Here is a 14,907-nt window from a genome sequence, read left to right on the forward strand (position 1 = left end):
TCCTCAGAGAGCATTTTATTTTACTTGGGCCACATGAGATGCTTCGCCGGTTCGAAAATTCGATTAACAAAGATATCAAAGACGTGAAGCCCCAGAGGAAAACACGAGGTCCTTGGAGAATCGTTTGTTCACCTAAAACGAAATACTTGCCGGACTGGGTGGACTGTCTGGCAGTGGAGGTTTGCGTAGCAGCGGAGTGCGGTGCCCTGGCGGTTTGATCCTCGCTGCTGTGGCCGCTGCTCGTGGCGCTCATCGGACTATCCATGCTCCTCGCGACGTTGTTCGTGTTGACGTTGCTACCAGTGTTGGCTAAGCCGCGCAGTATCACCGGACTCGGACTGGGGGAGAACAACGAGTGCCCTGTCGAGTACGCGTGGGTAGATTTTGTGTCTACGGGTGACACCCACATATCCTCCAGCGATATGCGTCCTTTCGACTCGACGAGTCCTGGCGTGCTCTGGCATCGTCCCATTGCCGCTGAAAATTCATTTCGTACATATAGGTTTTAGCCCTGTGCAGTCGAGAGGTGACTCTCGGTCACCACTAGCTTTTCTTTAGGTTTAATTTTTTTGGAAATCGAAGTGCCAATAAAATGATTATCGTTGAGGCAAAGGTGAGCTTATTCTAAAATCTAAATATCTTAGAATTCGTGGCAATAGAATGCTAAGAAACATCTCTAGTTGCTGGTAGATACCAGAAAAAAAGGGCTCGAATGCAAAGCTGTATGTTTCAGCATGTAAGCTGAAAGTTACGTGAGTCCATAGAGGGTGAACATCCACCTTTATTAATTTATAACTTCGACGCTTCTTCAAAATTTCTCTATAACTCAGCTACTTCTACCTTCGTCTTCGACTTCTTTGTTTCGAGAGTTATCCTCGGGCGCCTCTGGCAACCACGTCTAACCGTCTCTCATTTCCAGTAGCGAGCTTCTTTAATTAAGCCACCGCGCCTTTCTCATCGCGCAGCTACCGCAGTCGAGTGCGTGCATGTGCTTTCGATAGGTATGCACGCGGTTAGGTCGGGCAACTTCGCTTCCGAGTACACACCATAGGATTCGCTGGTTCGAAAGTTCGCTCGCAATAGCGGTGAACTTTCTTTCGCCCGAAAAAAAGAAGGGGAAAGACGAGGGCGGACGAGCCGGCATTTGTTTTGTCCCGAACTTCCGGATTAATTAATTAGAACTCCGGCGCCCGACGGTGCTTGTTGCCGACACACTGCGGGGAAATATTCTTTAGGGGAGTCCTTTGACGTCCTCGCCCATTGTCTCGTAACTATTCGCAAACAAAAGACCTTAAGCTCGAGGTACTCCCTCCTTCCGACATAATTTAACGCCCCCATGTATAATGGATAGTTGATGCCGCAAAGGTTAACAACAGGGGATGCTTATGCGACGGTAGACTTCAGTTTGTAACGCGGAGAAAAGTTACGAGACACGGAAGCTTTGAGTTAAATTAACTGAAATTCTAACTGGCCGACAAGGATGAAACCTATCGCGATCGAGTGCCAATAATTAATTTTAAAGGTTAAACGATGTAACAGACCCGGGTAAATTTTAATTGCAATTTCGTGTCATTCGAAAATAAATATGATGTGAATTATATATATATATATATTAATTCTTTCGTCAAAGAAATAAGAAATGGCTAAATAATTCTCAAAATAATATACAATGAAAAGAATTTATTAACGTAACAAATTGACATGAAAATCAGTTGGGTTTCTTTGTTAGCTAACAGGAATGTTTCGAAAAGAACAATTCCCGAGTAATTATGGCTCGAGCCAATATTAATAAATCCCTACCTTTCTCGAGCGGTGCCCGTTTGTACTTTTCCAGTCTTTTCACCGCGATGGCCTCGAGGCGGATCCTGGCCGCAGGATATTCCTTCAGCACGTCCCACATGTCCTTCTTGCTGAGCACGAACAGGTCCGAGTAGCCCACCGAGCGCACGCTGGCTGTTCGTCGGTTACCTGCGACGATGTAGCCATTTATTGGTTATCAGGGTGCATCAAGCTTTCTTTTGTATCCGGACGGAATCGATCCATCGATCGTTCCTCGATACCACAGATTTACATCCGCGGTGTGGGCCTACCTTTAATGTCCATGTGCGATACGCCCGTTTATTCCGTGTTTGACACTTTCGATGCTACGCATTCGTAGCGGTTTTTCGTTTTATTTCAGACTAACAATTTAGCAAGAAATCGAAATTCCACCAAACCAAAATCATTACAAGAAAACGGGATTGAACATTCTCGCGATACTCGAGGTATTGATAGCAACAAGGAGTTCCATTTACACAGTTTATCTTCAGATCTATAGCTCCTCTGATTTTCTAGATTACACTTTCAATTATATTTTTGTATAATAATTTATAAAATGTTTAATTTGTGAACATTCATCTTGACTTTAATCTGGGTATTTCATTCATGTCAAATTAATTCTTCGACATTTAATAAATCCGTTCATTTCGTTTTTAATTATCATCTCGTAAGTATATATTATTTTAAATGAGTGTCCAGAAATTTAAATTTTAATTATATCCTTAACACGCATGCGCAGCATCGAACGTGTCAGAGTACAACCTTGGCTCATTCGCGGCAAAAATCATGCTTAACGAACTCTTATTACAGATTGATAAATAAATGTGAGAACGTATTAGTCGTGTTAGTGCAATCAAATAGAATTAGTTTTCAGTGACAAGGATACGAATATCAAATTTGTAAAAGAGCAAAAATTCAGATCTCTCTAGGATTATTTCTATTATACTTTCCTGTGCGTTTTTAAAACAGTCTCGGGCTTTCAAAAGTAAATCGTTGTGGAGACTTAACCAACACCAAATTGCATCGTATACACGATATATGCAGGATAAATATAAACGATGATATAACTATACACAACAATATTTTAGTTGCGTTGTAACATGCGAAATGTCCATTTTGCCTGACTACAATATTTATGCGCGCAATGTATTTTTATATCAACTAAAATATCACAAACTTTTTCGTCGATACAATAACGAAAGAGACTTGAATCATCTCTCGTGACAAAGATTGAATAATATTAGCCCAACAATCTACCGCATGATGAACGAATGCAGAATCACCTCAGATTTATCTTTGAAGGACTATTAACTTTTTGGTTGCAATATTAAGTCCGCTCTACCCAATGAAAATTAAATGGCTGCGGTACTTCGACTGCGCTCTTAATTAAAAACTTGTATGAAAGAGCTAACGAGATATAAACTATCTCTATTATATAAATTGAGGTTCAATTTTGGGTTAAAATGCTTAAATAAAATTGGAGGGACGTGAGGATACTGTAGAACTTACCCAAAAGAATCTAAAGAGAATCTCTAAGAAATCTAAAAAGAGAATTTAAGATTCTTAATATTCAGGACACTGCAGTCTCATGTAAATGGAATTAAGGGGTAGAGCACTATAAAAGGTATGAAAAAGTTAATATATTGTAGGAAGCAAAAAAATTTTGTACGACGTCAAACGGACTATCTTAACTTAAAACCACAGGGAACAAGTTTTTTTTTTTTATCAATTTTCTGTAGATTTTTTGTTAAATTGTTGAAAGCAATCTAAAGCATCAGATTGCTCATAAACTAAATAAAATTCTTTTCATCGTAAATTGAACATTTCACATATTACAAATTCTACCCCTAAACTTATTTTGGAAATGTACATCATTTGAATCGAATCTACTGACACTTAGAGTAAACTGTATAACTGTATACGTCATAAATTAGAATTTTTTGAATGGATTTCTCGTATTAATTTTCTATAACATGTTTTTAACAAGCATTCCATATAATAAAATCCAATAACCTACGAATAATGATCTACCACATCAAATTCACTGTTGCCATTGTTGTTTCCAATCGTTATCGAATACTTTCACATAAAATCATCATGCAACTTATCTTCGGCAAAAATTCTTATCAAATACAGAATCGATACAGAATCAAATACACTGTTAGGGTATTTACACGTGAAAGAACATCGAGTACAAGTAGTAACTTTTATCATTGTGGTACGTTCGTTCGATTCAATTTTATTTTTATTTTACCAAACACGTCCGGTAGTCTTAAAAAATTACAAAATATGCGTGCTGGAAAATGGAAAATTCGACTTTTTGTGTAGACATGTATTTATTTTGTGAAATTAATCAGGATGATCGAATACAAACAGAATAAAATGTGTATTCGGGTAAATGCATATTAAGGCTTGCAACATAAAAGAACTTCATATTTAACATTCGTGCACATGGAAAGATATACAACCTCAGCAATGGTAAACTCGATTTCCAATTACTGGCACAAATGTTAATGAATTTATGTTCCCATACGAAATGCATACAATGACACACGTTATAAAGTTCTGTTTATTTATATGGAAATTTGATTAACGTAATGCAAATGGTCAATCGTTGCTATACGAAATGCAAATTGCGTATTGGTCTTAATTTAATTCGAATTAAATTAATTTAGTTTTTATTTCACCTGATCTCATTAATATTTTGATGGTTGCAGATAATTTAATAGCATTAAAAATACAGAATGATATTCATATAACGTGAAAGACAATCGGCAAAAAAATGATCTCATTGGCACCCAATTACGATTTTGTTTTTATTTAATTTAATGAATTGTTCCTTGAAAATTTCCTTGTACGTTCGTTCAAGTTTTTTATGTTGCGTACTTGGCAGAAATTCCAAAACTTAATCATAAAAAAGGCTCGAAGCGATTAATAATATGTCGCAAACGCAGTGTCAATGTTGCACGGTCATTCCCATGACATTACTGAAATTCATTGATAATGGGTGTGTTGTGAAGCTGTTTTCGTGAAAGGCAGTCATTTTATGTAAAGTAGCTAATTTTTAATCAATCATACCAGACAAGATTTTAGAAGAATTTATCGATATTAATGGAAATTTTGTTAATTATTTACTAATAGCAGACCTGGACAATTTTGAAATGACCACAGATAAAAAATCTCTCGTGGACGAATTATTCAAAGAAAGAATTTTGCTCGAAGCAAATTTCTATAAATATATTTTTAAAAAAATTCTTTTTCGTAATTTGAATGAGCTATTATATCAATTAAATTAATATTACTTTTATCTTCAAATATCCGTGTTGAATATAATTCTTGTTTTCATTTTAATTAAAATTTGCCCAGGTCCTACTAATACAAATAATACTTTGAATAATGACTCGATTATAAAATTGTATTTTATATTTTATATGATTCGAAAGATTAGATTAAATCGCACATGTTGACTACCCTTCGAGGTTAAACACGTTGGCGAAATATTTGTCGTATGGCAGGAATCGTCTATCATACAGAAAACTAACTACGATAGCCAATGTATAGACGTGTAAAACAATAGTATTTGAATGCAGATTTATTATAATCCGCCAACTGTGCGCGCATTGCAGCAGTAAGTTGCAATTATTATTCAGAGGCTACGTTAAGAAATGGTAATGAAAAAATGTGAGAAATATAGTAGGTACATGAACAGTGCACTGAGTAACGATATTCTCATATAGAAATTAAATTAAATCTAGGAAACATATTTGTTGATTTCCGTGTCCATATTTGTTGGGAATTCTAAAGTATGCAGTTGGTTTGAAAAGAATATTCGAACGCCTACAAACAAGAATTTTAATATGTATTCCATACAGTATTAGTGGCAAGCATTCGAATATTTTCTTAGCCAACTGGAGATTGTTTATTAGTATGATTAATTTATCAGCTATTTCATTATCGGAGAACCAATCAGTTGGCTCTGATTACATGGATAAAATTCGCATTTTGATAATGAGTTTCAGTCTCCAAGTGATGACTGACGATATTGGTCAGACGCGACTCTAAAGAAGTTCTCTATTCGTACGAATCGTTTGCAAACAATTTGAAGATGTTTCCTTCGATTTATCATGAACAAAAAATGAAGAGAAAATGTAAGTTTCAGCATGTCATAGAAGCATGGAGTGCCAAAGGAAATTAATGTCAAAGAATGCTAGAAGAGCGCGCCCTACTTTCAAATGGTAAATTCCAAGCTAGGTCTTCTAATGTAACTACGTAAGCATGATAAAATTAGAAATGGCAAAAAGTATGTTTTTTTTTTCATTTTAAATCGATCAACCGACACGACCTACAATCGGTGCACCCGGAGGGGTTGTTTTTTATTATTTTCGGGAATATTTATATTATTGCCCTGAAAAAAACCGCGTTGGAGTCGCGATATGAAACATGATTTATCTACGGGCGGTATCTATTACGTTTCAGTAGGTCGTGTCGGTTCGTCAGCTGGAGGACAACAATCGATAAAAACAGAGGGGCGAAGGCTAAAGGGCAATACGTGTCACGGGCCGTATTCGAAACGCATCGACGATCTCGCAACGATTTCAACGATTTTTCTTCGATTCAGTTGCAGATATTGTAAACCGGTTCCTTTCTTCGGTCATGTTTTCAAAACAAATTGCAATAAGAAATCTTACGCGATACGATAAGCAATATTTCATAAAAATTCAATCAACGCTATTAAACTATTACGATGCACCGTAACAATTTTATATAAAATTTTCTTTATTTATGCACACGAACTTACGATACGATGAAATTTACAAGGTTTGCTTTACTAGATTTGTACGATAAATGCATAAAATTCGCATTTTAATAAGTTTCAGTCTCTAAGTGATAACTGACGATATTGGTCAGACACGGGTCTAAGAAGTGACCGACTGAAAAACGGTCGGTTCTCGATGGTTGAAAAAAGAGAAAATCTCAATGGTTCGCTGAATGAGTTCCGGATGCATAAAGGAAGAGTCGCAGTGAAATACGCTGTAGTAAATATTTAACGGTTTGGAAAGACGAATAATAGCTGGGGTGTTGGAAAGACGGAGCGATTGTGTCTACAGTAAAATGGGGAGAGGGATGAATATGAACGATTATGGGAGGGTTGGTGTTCACGTTATATAAAGCGTGTACACGCATAGTTGCAAAGAAGTTGGAGGAGTACATACGGGATAAAAGAATGGTGGCAGAAAATCAGCCGGCTTTAGGAGGAAAAGAAGGGTGGTGGACAATGGCTGTGTATTGAATTACCTAGTAGAGGGGGAAATTGAGGCAAGAAGAGAAGAAGTGGTCATTTTCTTTATCGATTTTTGTGTGGTCTTTGACACGGTAGAACGAGCAAGGATGAGAGGGACATTCGGGGGTCGAGGGTTAAGCGAATGGCTGAGCGAAAGGATAATGGAGATGTGCGCGTAAACAAAGGGTTGATTCGAACTGAGCGATCGAGTGGATGAGTGTTTTTAGGCTGAGGGAGATAGGATACAGGATAAATGTTCATCTCATATATTTTCGATAAATTCATAGCAAGTCTAAAAAACTCAGATGACAAACCTGGGCACATTTTAAATATCATGTCAAATAATCTAGTATTTTATGTTATAATTACTTGACATAGTCGTTTGAAATAACTTCAGACTTGACACGACTTTGAACAACAACTCCAAGACTAGTTGAAATATTATTTCAAAAGTTATCGCAGATATGAAAATAATTATGGAACAAGGTAACGCGTTACTTGAAATAATAGTTCAACTAATATCATTCGAGCCATATGGAATATGTACAAGGGAGCTGTAAGGGGTGGCCAGTAGAATTGTATGGCAGGGCGCATGGCGAGGGACGAATCGAACAGGTGGAAAGTAAGAGTGAACGTGACGAGGAGAGCTAGAATGTAGGCGAGGTTGAAAGGGGGTGGAAAACGAGATAGCGAAGTCTTACGGAAGGGAGTTTAAAGGGGATGGTACAGATGAAAGGGTGGAAGGAAAAGGGGAGTTTCTACGAGATGAAGAGAACAGAGTACAGAAAGGGCGAGAGGAAACGAAGGAAACGTACAGTCAGTCCCGGTTAATATTCGTTCCCTCTATGTTGATTGAAGAAATTTGTATCGATTTATTTTCTTTAGTTTCTCATCCTTGGAATGAATTTAACTCTTTAGTTAAAAGAACGATCGCCTCGGTTCGTTGCGTGATCGTCGACCGCGGACAGCAGGTGGAAGTCGACAATGGGAATGTCGGTGACAGAGAGAGTACAAGAGTAAAAAAAAAATATGTTACTAGAAAGAATCGGTCTTAGATCGGCTCATACCGGCTCGACGGCTTGCCCTCTCACAGAGTGGTAAGAACGTGAAACGTGAAAACGTGATCGTGAAATACGAGGGGGACAGCTCACGGGCCCCTGGTCCGCTTGGAATATTTACCGCACTCTTTACCTGCAGTCCCCATATTGAGTATGCTGATCTCCCCGAAGTAGGAACCCGCCTTAAGGGTAGCGAGGACTGTCTTCCCGTTGTCAGCCACAACTTGCAGTCGGCCTCTGTTCACTATGTACATTTCCTTTCCTACCTCACCTGCAACAGGTACACGATACGTTCGTAATAGGTTAGATAGATAATTGTTACTAAACTGCGGATTTTATGCGTTTATGACATAAATTAATATAATGACATAAAAACGGTACTCATGAACAACAGTATCATTGTAATAATCGTGAAATATATTCAACGTACGTTATTTCTATTTTCTTTAATTATTGCAGATGTTTATATAAATGTATAGTTCATAAGCGAATATATAAATATAAATATAAATATAAATATATGGAAAATATCATCGTCATATCGTCATCGTCGCATTAATATCATATCACGTACATATCATACGAACATAAATATCTCGTACGAAATTTTGGCAAATAAGCATAATATACACAAAATATCATCCTTACATCGCCGTATCGTCATACTTTCGTTATTCATATGCAAATGATGACCAATATTTGGCACGTTGGGCAAAGAAATGAACACGAACAGAAAAATAATTTTCCATCGGCCCGGAAACGGATTATGGAAAGTTAGGCGAACGAGAACTGGAGGAGAGAAAGAGTCCGCTGTATTTCTTTCTCCGTCTTCGTCTTCGCCGTGGATAGGGCAGCCGCATTGCTTCTGAAATGCGGCAGTCGTTTCCTACCGCAGTAGATGCTTCTGTTTGATGGCCGACCCTACTCGGATTGCATCACTGCCGTGCAGTTGGCACCGGCCGAGTCCGTCTTATGACTCGCCGTTACTGCTTCACTTACAAACTTCTACTTCCCGTAGCAAAGGTGCAGTCCTTTCCAAGATGCACTCCTGAGCCTGACAATATGTACACTATCGTAGAAATATGATTTCTTGAAATGATGATTTCTTTTTCCAGAAATCGCAAGATGGATGAAATTTCAATTTCCATCTTGGTTATAGTCTGTAGGCATATCTCTGTCCAATGGCACGGTGAAGTATGACGAACGGTGCTCTATGATCTTGGTTATTAAACATTGGTACGACATTTACAGCGCAAAATTCTCATTCGATTCTAGACTGAACCTAGTTACCTAGGAGCAAACATTTTTCCATCGACGCTAAGGCATCGCAGATGTTTATTTCTATCGATTAAGTATTTCGTACGTAACTGTGCCATCTAGATGCGCTATTGGCAATGAGGCCAAGAGGAAAGGAAAGGCAATCACTGTCTAACGGTTTGCCAGGTTGGTGCGTCTTTTGGCGAGGGTCCAGCGGCTCGTTCCAAAATCGTGTTGCGTCGCGTGCAAGAAAAATATCTCGCGACGCGGAAAGAAGAAAAGGGAAGCAAAACGTCGGGCCTACCTTTGCGACAAATGTAGTCGCCAGGTGAGAAGAGAACGGGCCGCAGTCTTAGCACGAGCTCGCACAGGAAGCCAGCCTCCGTGTTCTGAAAAATCTCGACCCTCCTCAACGTGTCCAGGTGCACGTTTATCGCGATTTCAGCTTTTAATTTGTCTGCAACGTTAGAATCAACAAATTATTAGGAACAAAAGCTCGTCAGCTTTATCCCGATATAGTGAAAGGTATTTTTTTTTTCTTGTATAACCGTATTTTAATATCGATTAATAAAATATATCTCTCCTTATTGCTTTTGTTTAATTCTCGCTGTGTTGACCTTGCAAGAGTCATAATAATATCTGATTACTAATCTTAGAAATGTACGAACAATTAAATATGAACAAACGAATGAGTGAGTGAATGATCGAGGTATAGTAACTATAATATATTTAACGAAGTTTTATAAAATCTCACCGGGAAGACAGCTGACAGCCTTCTCCTCGTCCGAACATTTTTGCGTTAACCACAGGTAGTCGAACCACTTGATCACCTTCACTTGCAGATGCTTCGGCACTCTTCTCATTCTCATGTATGTCTTCACGCCATCCAATTTCGCTGAAACAAAGAAAAAGTTATCACGATTAAACTCTCTCTCTCTCTCTCTCTCTCTGGATTTTACTCGTAAGGGAAATACGCGAACTGTAATTCAGGCAAGCTTTACCTGCAGAAAATACCACCCCTGAATATATTCGGGTGAAAATAAATATGATTTATGGTACGTAGAAGCGTTGATTACCGACGGGCAATCCTGCATAAATTTTTGTACAGTGTACGCGAGTTGCTTCAATTTTATTTTCACATATTTGTATTAGGATTAATGTCACAAAAATTAATCACTATATATCAACTTTCAGTCTCAGTGTTACTTTTTCCATTTTTTAATTTTTTGTTGATTACTGAAGGGGTTAAACTAAGTGTAGTTGGAGATGTCCACGTGCACAATAAAATGCCTGGGAGATATCCGCAAGAAAATTCTTTAAAAGATAATATAACTTTGATGCATATGCAGAACTCTATCGAATGAGTAACTAATAAATAAATAAATAAATAAATATAGTAAAAGGACACGACAGTAATGACTACTCCAAATTCTATTCCAATTAATTATCGCTCATATTTAACCCACTTAGCGAAGACCGCACGCCGCTGGTGAACTTAGAAACTACGACCATAAGTCGGTATTCTTCCTCAGCCCGTTATTGATGCACCAAATCCAATTTATGAAGATTCGAACAAGGAAGAGTTACGGAAACGATATTACGGGGAATAACAACAAAAGTTTCAACGCTTGTACGCGAAACATCGTTCCGTAAACGACGTTAAGCGATCCTCTCGTCGTCGGAATCGCGGCTTACCTCGCTACTTACATATTTAACGACAGTTCAAGCTCCAAGCTACACGGTACGCAAACATAAAGCGTTAAAATCGGACAGATCGCTGCAGACTACCGCAACGAAGTTACCAGTACGAAGATATTTGCAGGAGAACTCGGAACGCGAACACTGACAACCAAACTATTCGTATCTTTGCGATTGCTACAAACACGAACTCAATTTTGATTAATCGTAAAAAATACGAATCCGCCAGTTCAGTGATTGCACTCCTTTTATCTCTTAACGATATAAAGATCCTCGGTTCGAAAAACTTTCCCGACAACTGCCACAGAGAACTGCGTTCCATCCACGTTGCTCCTTCGCGTTAATCGAGATTCGAGTAAATTAATTTCCTGGAAAATACAGAACGAACGAGGAATACAGAAACGGAGTTTAGAGAAGCACAAAAGGCGGACGAGCGGTCTTTTGTGTTTTTGCCTTGGAGTGTCGTCCTAAGAAAATATTAAACGAATGGATTAAATCTGATAATTGCGCACGCTCTCGGAGGATCCCTGTTTAGAAGTGGTAGTATTTTATAAAGATCTAGAGAATCTCTTCTTTGTTGTCTAGACGAAAGGATGCCGTGGCAGTCGCACGGAATTACCAGTCTTCTTATCGTTCCACCTTCCCTTACGAATTAGCCCAGCATTCAGTATAATCTGCACTTTTCGAAATGCATTTGTTGTTTCTTTTTGTTTTTCTTTTTTAACACGCTTGGCATTTTAATATTCGTCGTCCTCGCGGAATGAAAATCCTCGAACCGTGAGGACTTAACGACCGATACGTGCTCGGTCGTGCTACGCAGTCTTCGTGGTGTAATTTTACAAATGCCACGCTCGTAAAAACGGGGGTGGCACAGGATTTAAAGAGTATCGAACGTGTGCAAGAGGAGCGCGGTTACCCACCACCCGGTGGTATCGATTCGCGCCAAGTGTCACGTTTCGATATCTCGGACGATTGTGTCGCCTCGCCTCTAATAACTCTATTTCTATTAAGGTGGCACTTCTTTTTTTTTATTTTTGGCCAAGAAATTTTATTTTTATATACTCTTGTTAGTGAATATACTCTTGTTTATTCTGGGAATAACGAACCGGTTACGGCCATGTTTAAACAATTGCCATGTTGCCAGAATCGTTCCGAACGACTCATCAAAATTCAGGATATTAGTTTGAACCTTTCGGAATGAGAATATCGCGGTGCAAAATTTTTATCAAATTTTCAAAATGGCGAAAAAAATCAGCGAGGAGGAAATGCGTTAAAAAAATTTTGTTACTAAACAAATCATAGCTCTGGCAATTTTTAAAATATTTCTATCAAATAACTTATAGTAATTCTAGCTTAAAGTTGCGCTTGGGGTCATTTTGACCCCGCGAAGGGTTAAAGACACGAAATGTTGAAAGTATTTTTATGCCCCTGGAACTGTTTTTAATTTTAAAGAATCATCCTTTCTAATCTTTCGAATCGTCTCATTAAAGACATCTTTAAATGCGAAAACATTTCACGCAGGCTTATTTCACATAAACTTGTAGAAAAGTTTTCTTAGAAATCATGGAAGCCTGCACGCTCGTTCTTGAGTGGCCTGCTTTGTAACAGCATAGCTATCTGTACGAACGAGGAAGTTTGGTTGAATCCGTTCAACTAAATGTAAGTCGGAGGAAATCGAGAGAAACTGTACGCCCGACTGAAACTTGAAACTAACAATAAGTCTTCGTGAACAATCGTTTGAAATGTGTCGAGTGTCTAAGACTGTTTTAAACAGCGACGAATATTCGAATACCGAACAGTACGGAAAGATTGACAGTCTACTGGGTCAATGTAATGAAAACATAATAATAAACATAATAATAAACATAATAAAACATCTACTGCGACGGTGTTGATATTCGTATAAGAAAATGTCAATTTAAACTTTCTTTTGTTCCTACCGCGAACGCATTTTGCCGATATTAATGCACTCGGTACCACTTTAATTTAGAAATTTCAATGATCAACAAACAGGCTACAACTAAATACCGCGCGTCTGTCGAATTGTCATAAAGTAATACAGCTTCCTCGAATTTCTTGCATCGCGGTAATTGTATCTCTATCGTTCTCGCTAACGTTCACTCTCGGCCCCGATGTAAAAGGCAACCGAGCCCGAGACGATAAGAGTGATTAAATTTCACTCACCTGTCTCCCAGGTTGTCATTTGGTAGACGGTGTCGTAATTAGTAGCCCCTCGGAATCGCGAACGAACAATAAATTTCTGGTACGCAATGTTATCTAACCCCTCGCATTAGCCGGACGAATTAATTTACCACTTTCGCAAAATTATGCATTATATACATAGATAAAGCCGCGGAACTTTGCGTGCGAATTATTAATAGCCAGTTAGTTGATTCAAGAGTTACGGGCACGGTAGACTACATTTCGAAGGTACGGACCACTGTAACATTTAAAAAACATAGATTTCTTTTTGTACGGTATTTCTCAAAAGCTCCTTGTTAAAGGAGTTAGCAACGTTGCAGCCGCAATTCTGGGGAAGAGGATTATCCGGTGATGACATCTGCAGCAACCAGCGACATCCAGCAGAAGAATTTTCTATGCCGGAGGAGTCAGCACTTGCAGACGTGGCAAACTCTTTTTCATGACCGTGGTAAAAGGTTTTCAAAAAGAGTCTTTAGGACTTTGGTTCTTAATGATAAATTACGCTTGTCACGGTAGTCGTGGCGGACACTTGAACGACGTTATCTTACATAAGGCCCCTGAATATAGTTCCAAAACATCAATGTATGGTTTCCAGAGCTTGACGATTTCGAACAATATAGTCTTCGGGAAATTAACGTTTATTAATTACTTAATAACTCCAAGATATTGCATTGAGAGACTGTTGCCAAGACATTTGAGCGTTTTGGCGTTCCTTCGGACATTCAATGGCGATGTTCATTAAGGAGAGTGCTTCAATCGACTGAACTACAAGATACGTAATAGCGAGCTTAGAGGATCTACTCGTGATAGAATTCTGAGTTGAAACGTTGGAGGCAGAACTGGCGCAATTATCTTATGCATTCCTCGAGCTGAATTTCTTTTTACTTTGTCACAATTGCGTTGTATTTCACCCCTTTTACATGGTCTGGTGTATGTTCACAATTTAAGCATTGTTTACATTTAAATATAATTTGATTTTCTCGAACTGATTCAGTGATTGTACGCACTCATCGGTGATTCTATACAATCACAGATTATTTATATGCATCAATGATTGTATGCGTTGGAGTTCTGGGAGAATAAACTAGTATAATTTCAAGGTTTCACCGTGGCTTTGTTCGAGACCTTCCGGTCGATAATTCTGCCGAATTGCTTCCGTCATTATTGTCGCGCAGAGGACGAATTTAGTTTAGTCGTCGCAAATACTCTTTGAGACCGTGTCGCTCGAGCACATGCATCTAAATTATTTTCCGTTTCTTAAATACAGTCAGTGTAACAAGTATTCGAACCAATTCAAAATGAAACTTCATATATTCATTTTATTAATAAATTTTAGGGGAAGAAATAATTAACTAACAAATTAAAGTTTATGATTTGTAACGTTGACCTCGTATTTCTTTTCCTATTAATTTTATTTTAAATTAATTCGCGACTAAAGTTTTGTTTTCAGGGTTTTACATGAGTCTCATCCCTTAAGCATGATGAAAAATAAAATTAGGCACCGTTGTTCTAGACTGTCATCTAAAATTTCTAACTGTTCTTCGACAGAGAGAGAGAGAGAGAGAGAGAGAGAGAGAGAGAGAGAGAGAGAGA

At 38.3% G+C, this 14,907-nt stretch overlaps 1 protein-coding gene across 3 annotated transcripts in view; it reads right to left on the minus strand.

Moving 5' to 3' along the window:
* The window catches only part of LOC128893797 (cyclic nucleotide-gated cation channel alpha-3), a 106,196-nt gene that overhangs the window by 625 nt on the left and 90,664 nt on the right, over positions 1-14,907 (minus strand). The window contains exons 10-14 of one of the 3 annotated variants that reach the window (XM_054155028.1): positions 10,169-10,309; positions 9,719-9,859; positions 8,279-8,428; positions 1,801-1,968; positions 151-477 (exon numbers count right to left, since the gene is read on the minus strand). In XM_054155028.1, coding sequence (XP_054011003.1) covers positions 151-477; positions 1,801-1,968; positions 8,279-8,428; positions 9,719-9,859; positions 10,169-10,309 — 927 coding nt within the window. Of the gene's footprint in view, positions 1-150; positions 478-1,800; positions 1,969-8,278; positions 8,429-9,718; positions 9,872-10,168; positions 10,310-14,907 lie in introns of all 3 variants that reach the window. The other 2 variants (XM_054155029.1, XM_054155026.1) reach the window with 2 other exon arrangements.

This window comes from Hylaeus anthracinus, unplaced genomic scaffold, assembly GCF_026225885.1.
Source record: "Hylaeus anthracinus isolate JK02 unplaced genomic scaffold, UHH_iyHylAnth1.0_haploid 3, whole genome shotgun sequence".
Taxonomy (NCBI): domain Eukaryota; kingdom Metazoa; phylum Arthropoda; class Insecta; order Hymenoptera; family Colletidae; genus Hylaeus; species Hylaeus anthracinus.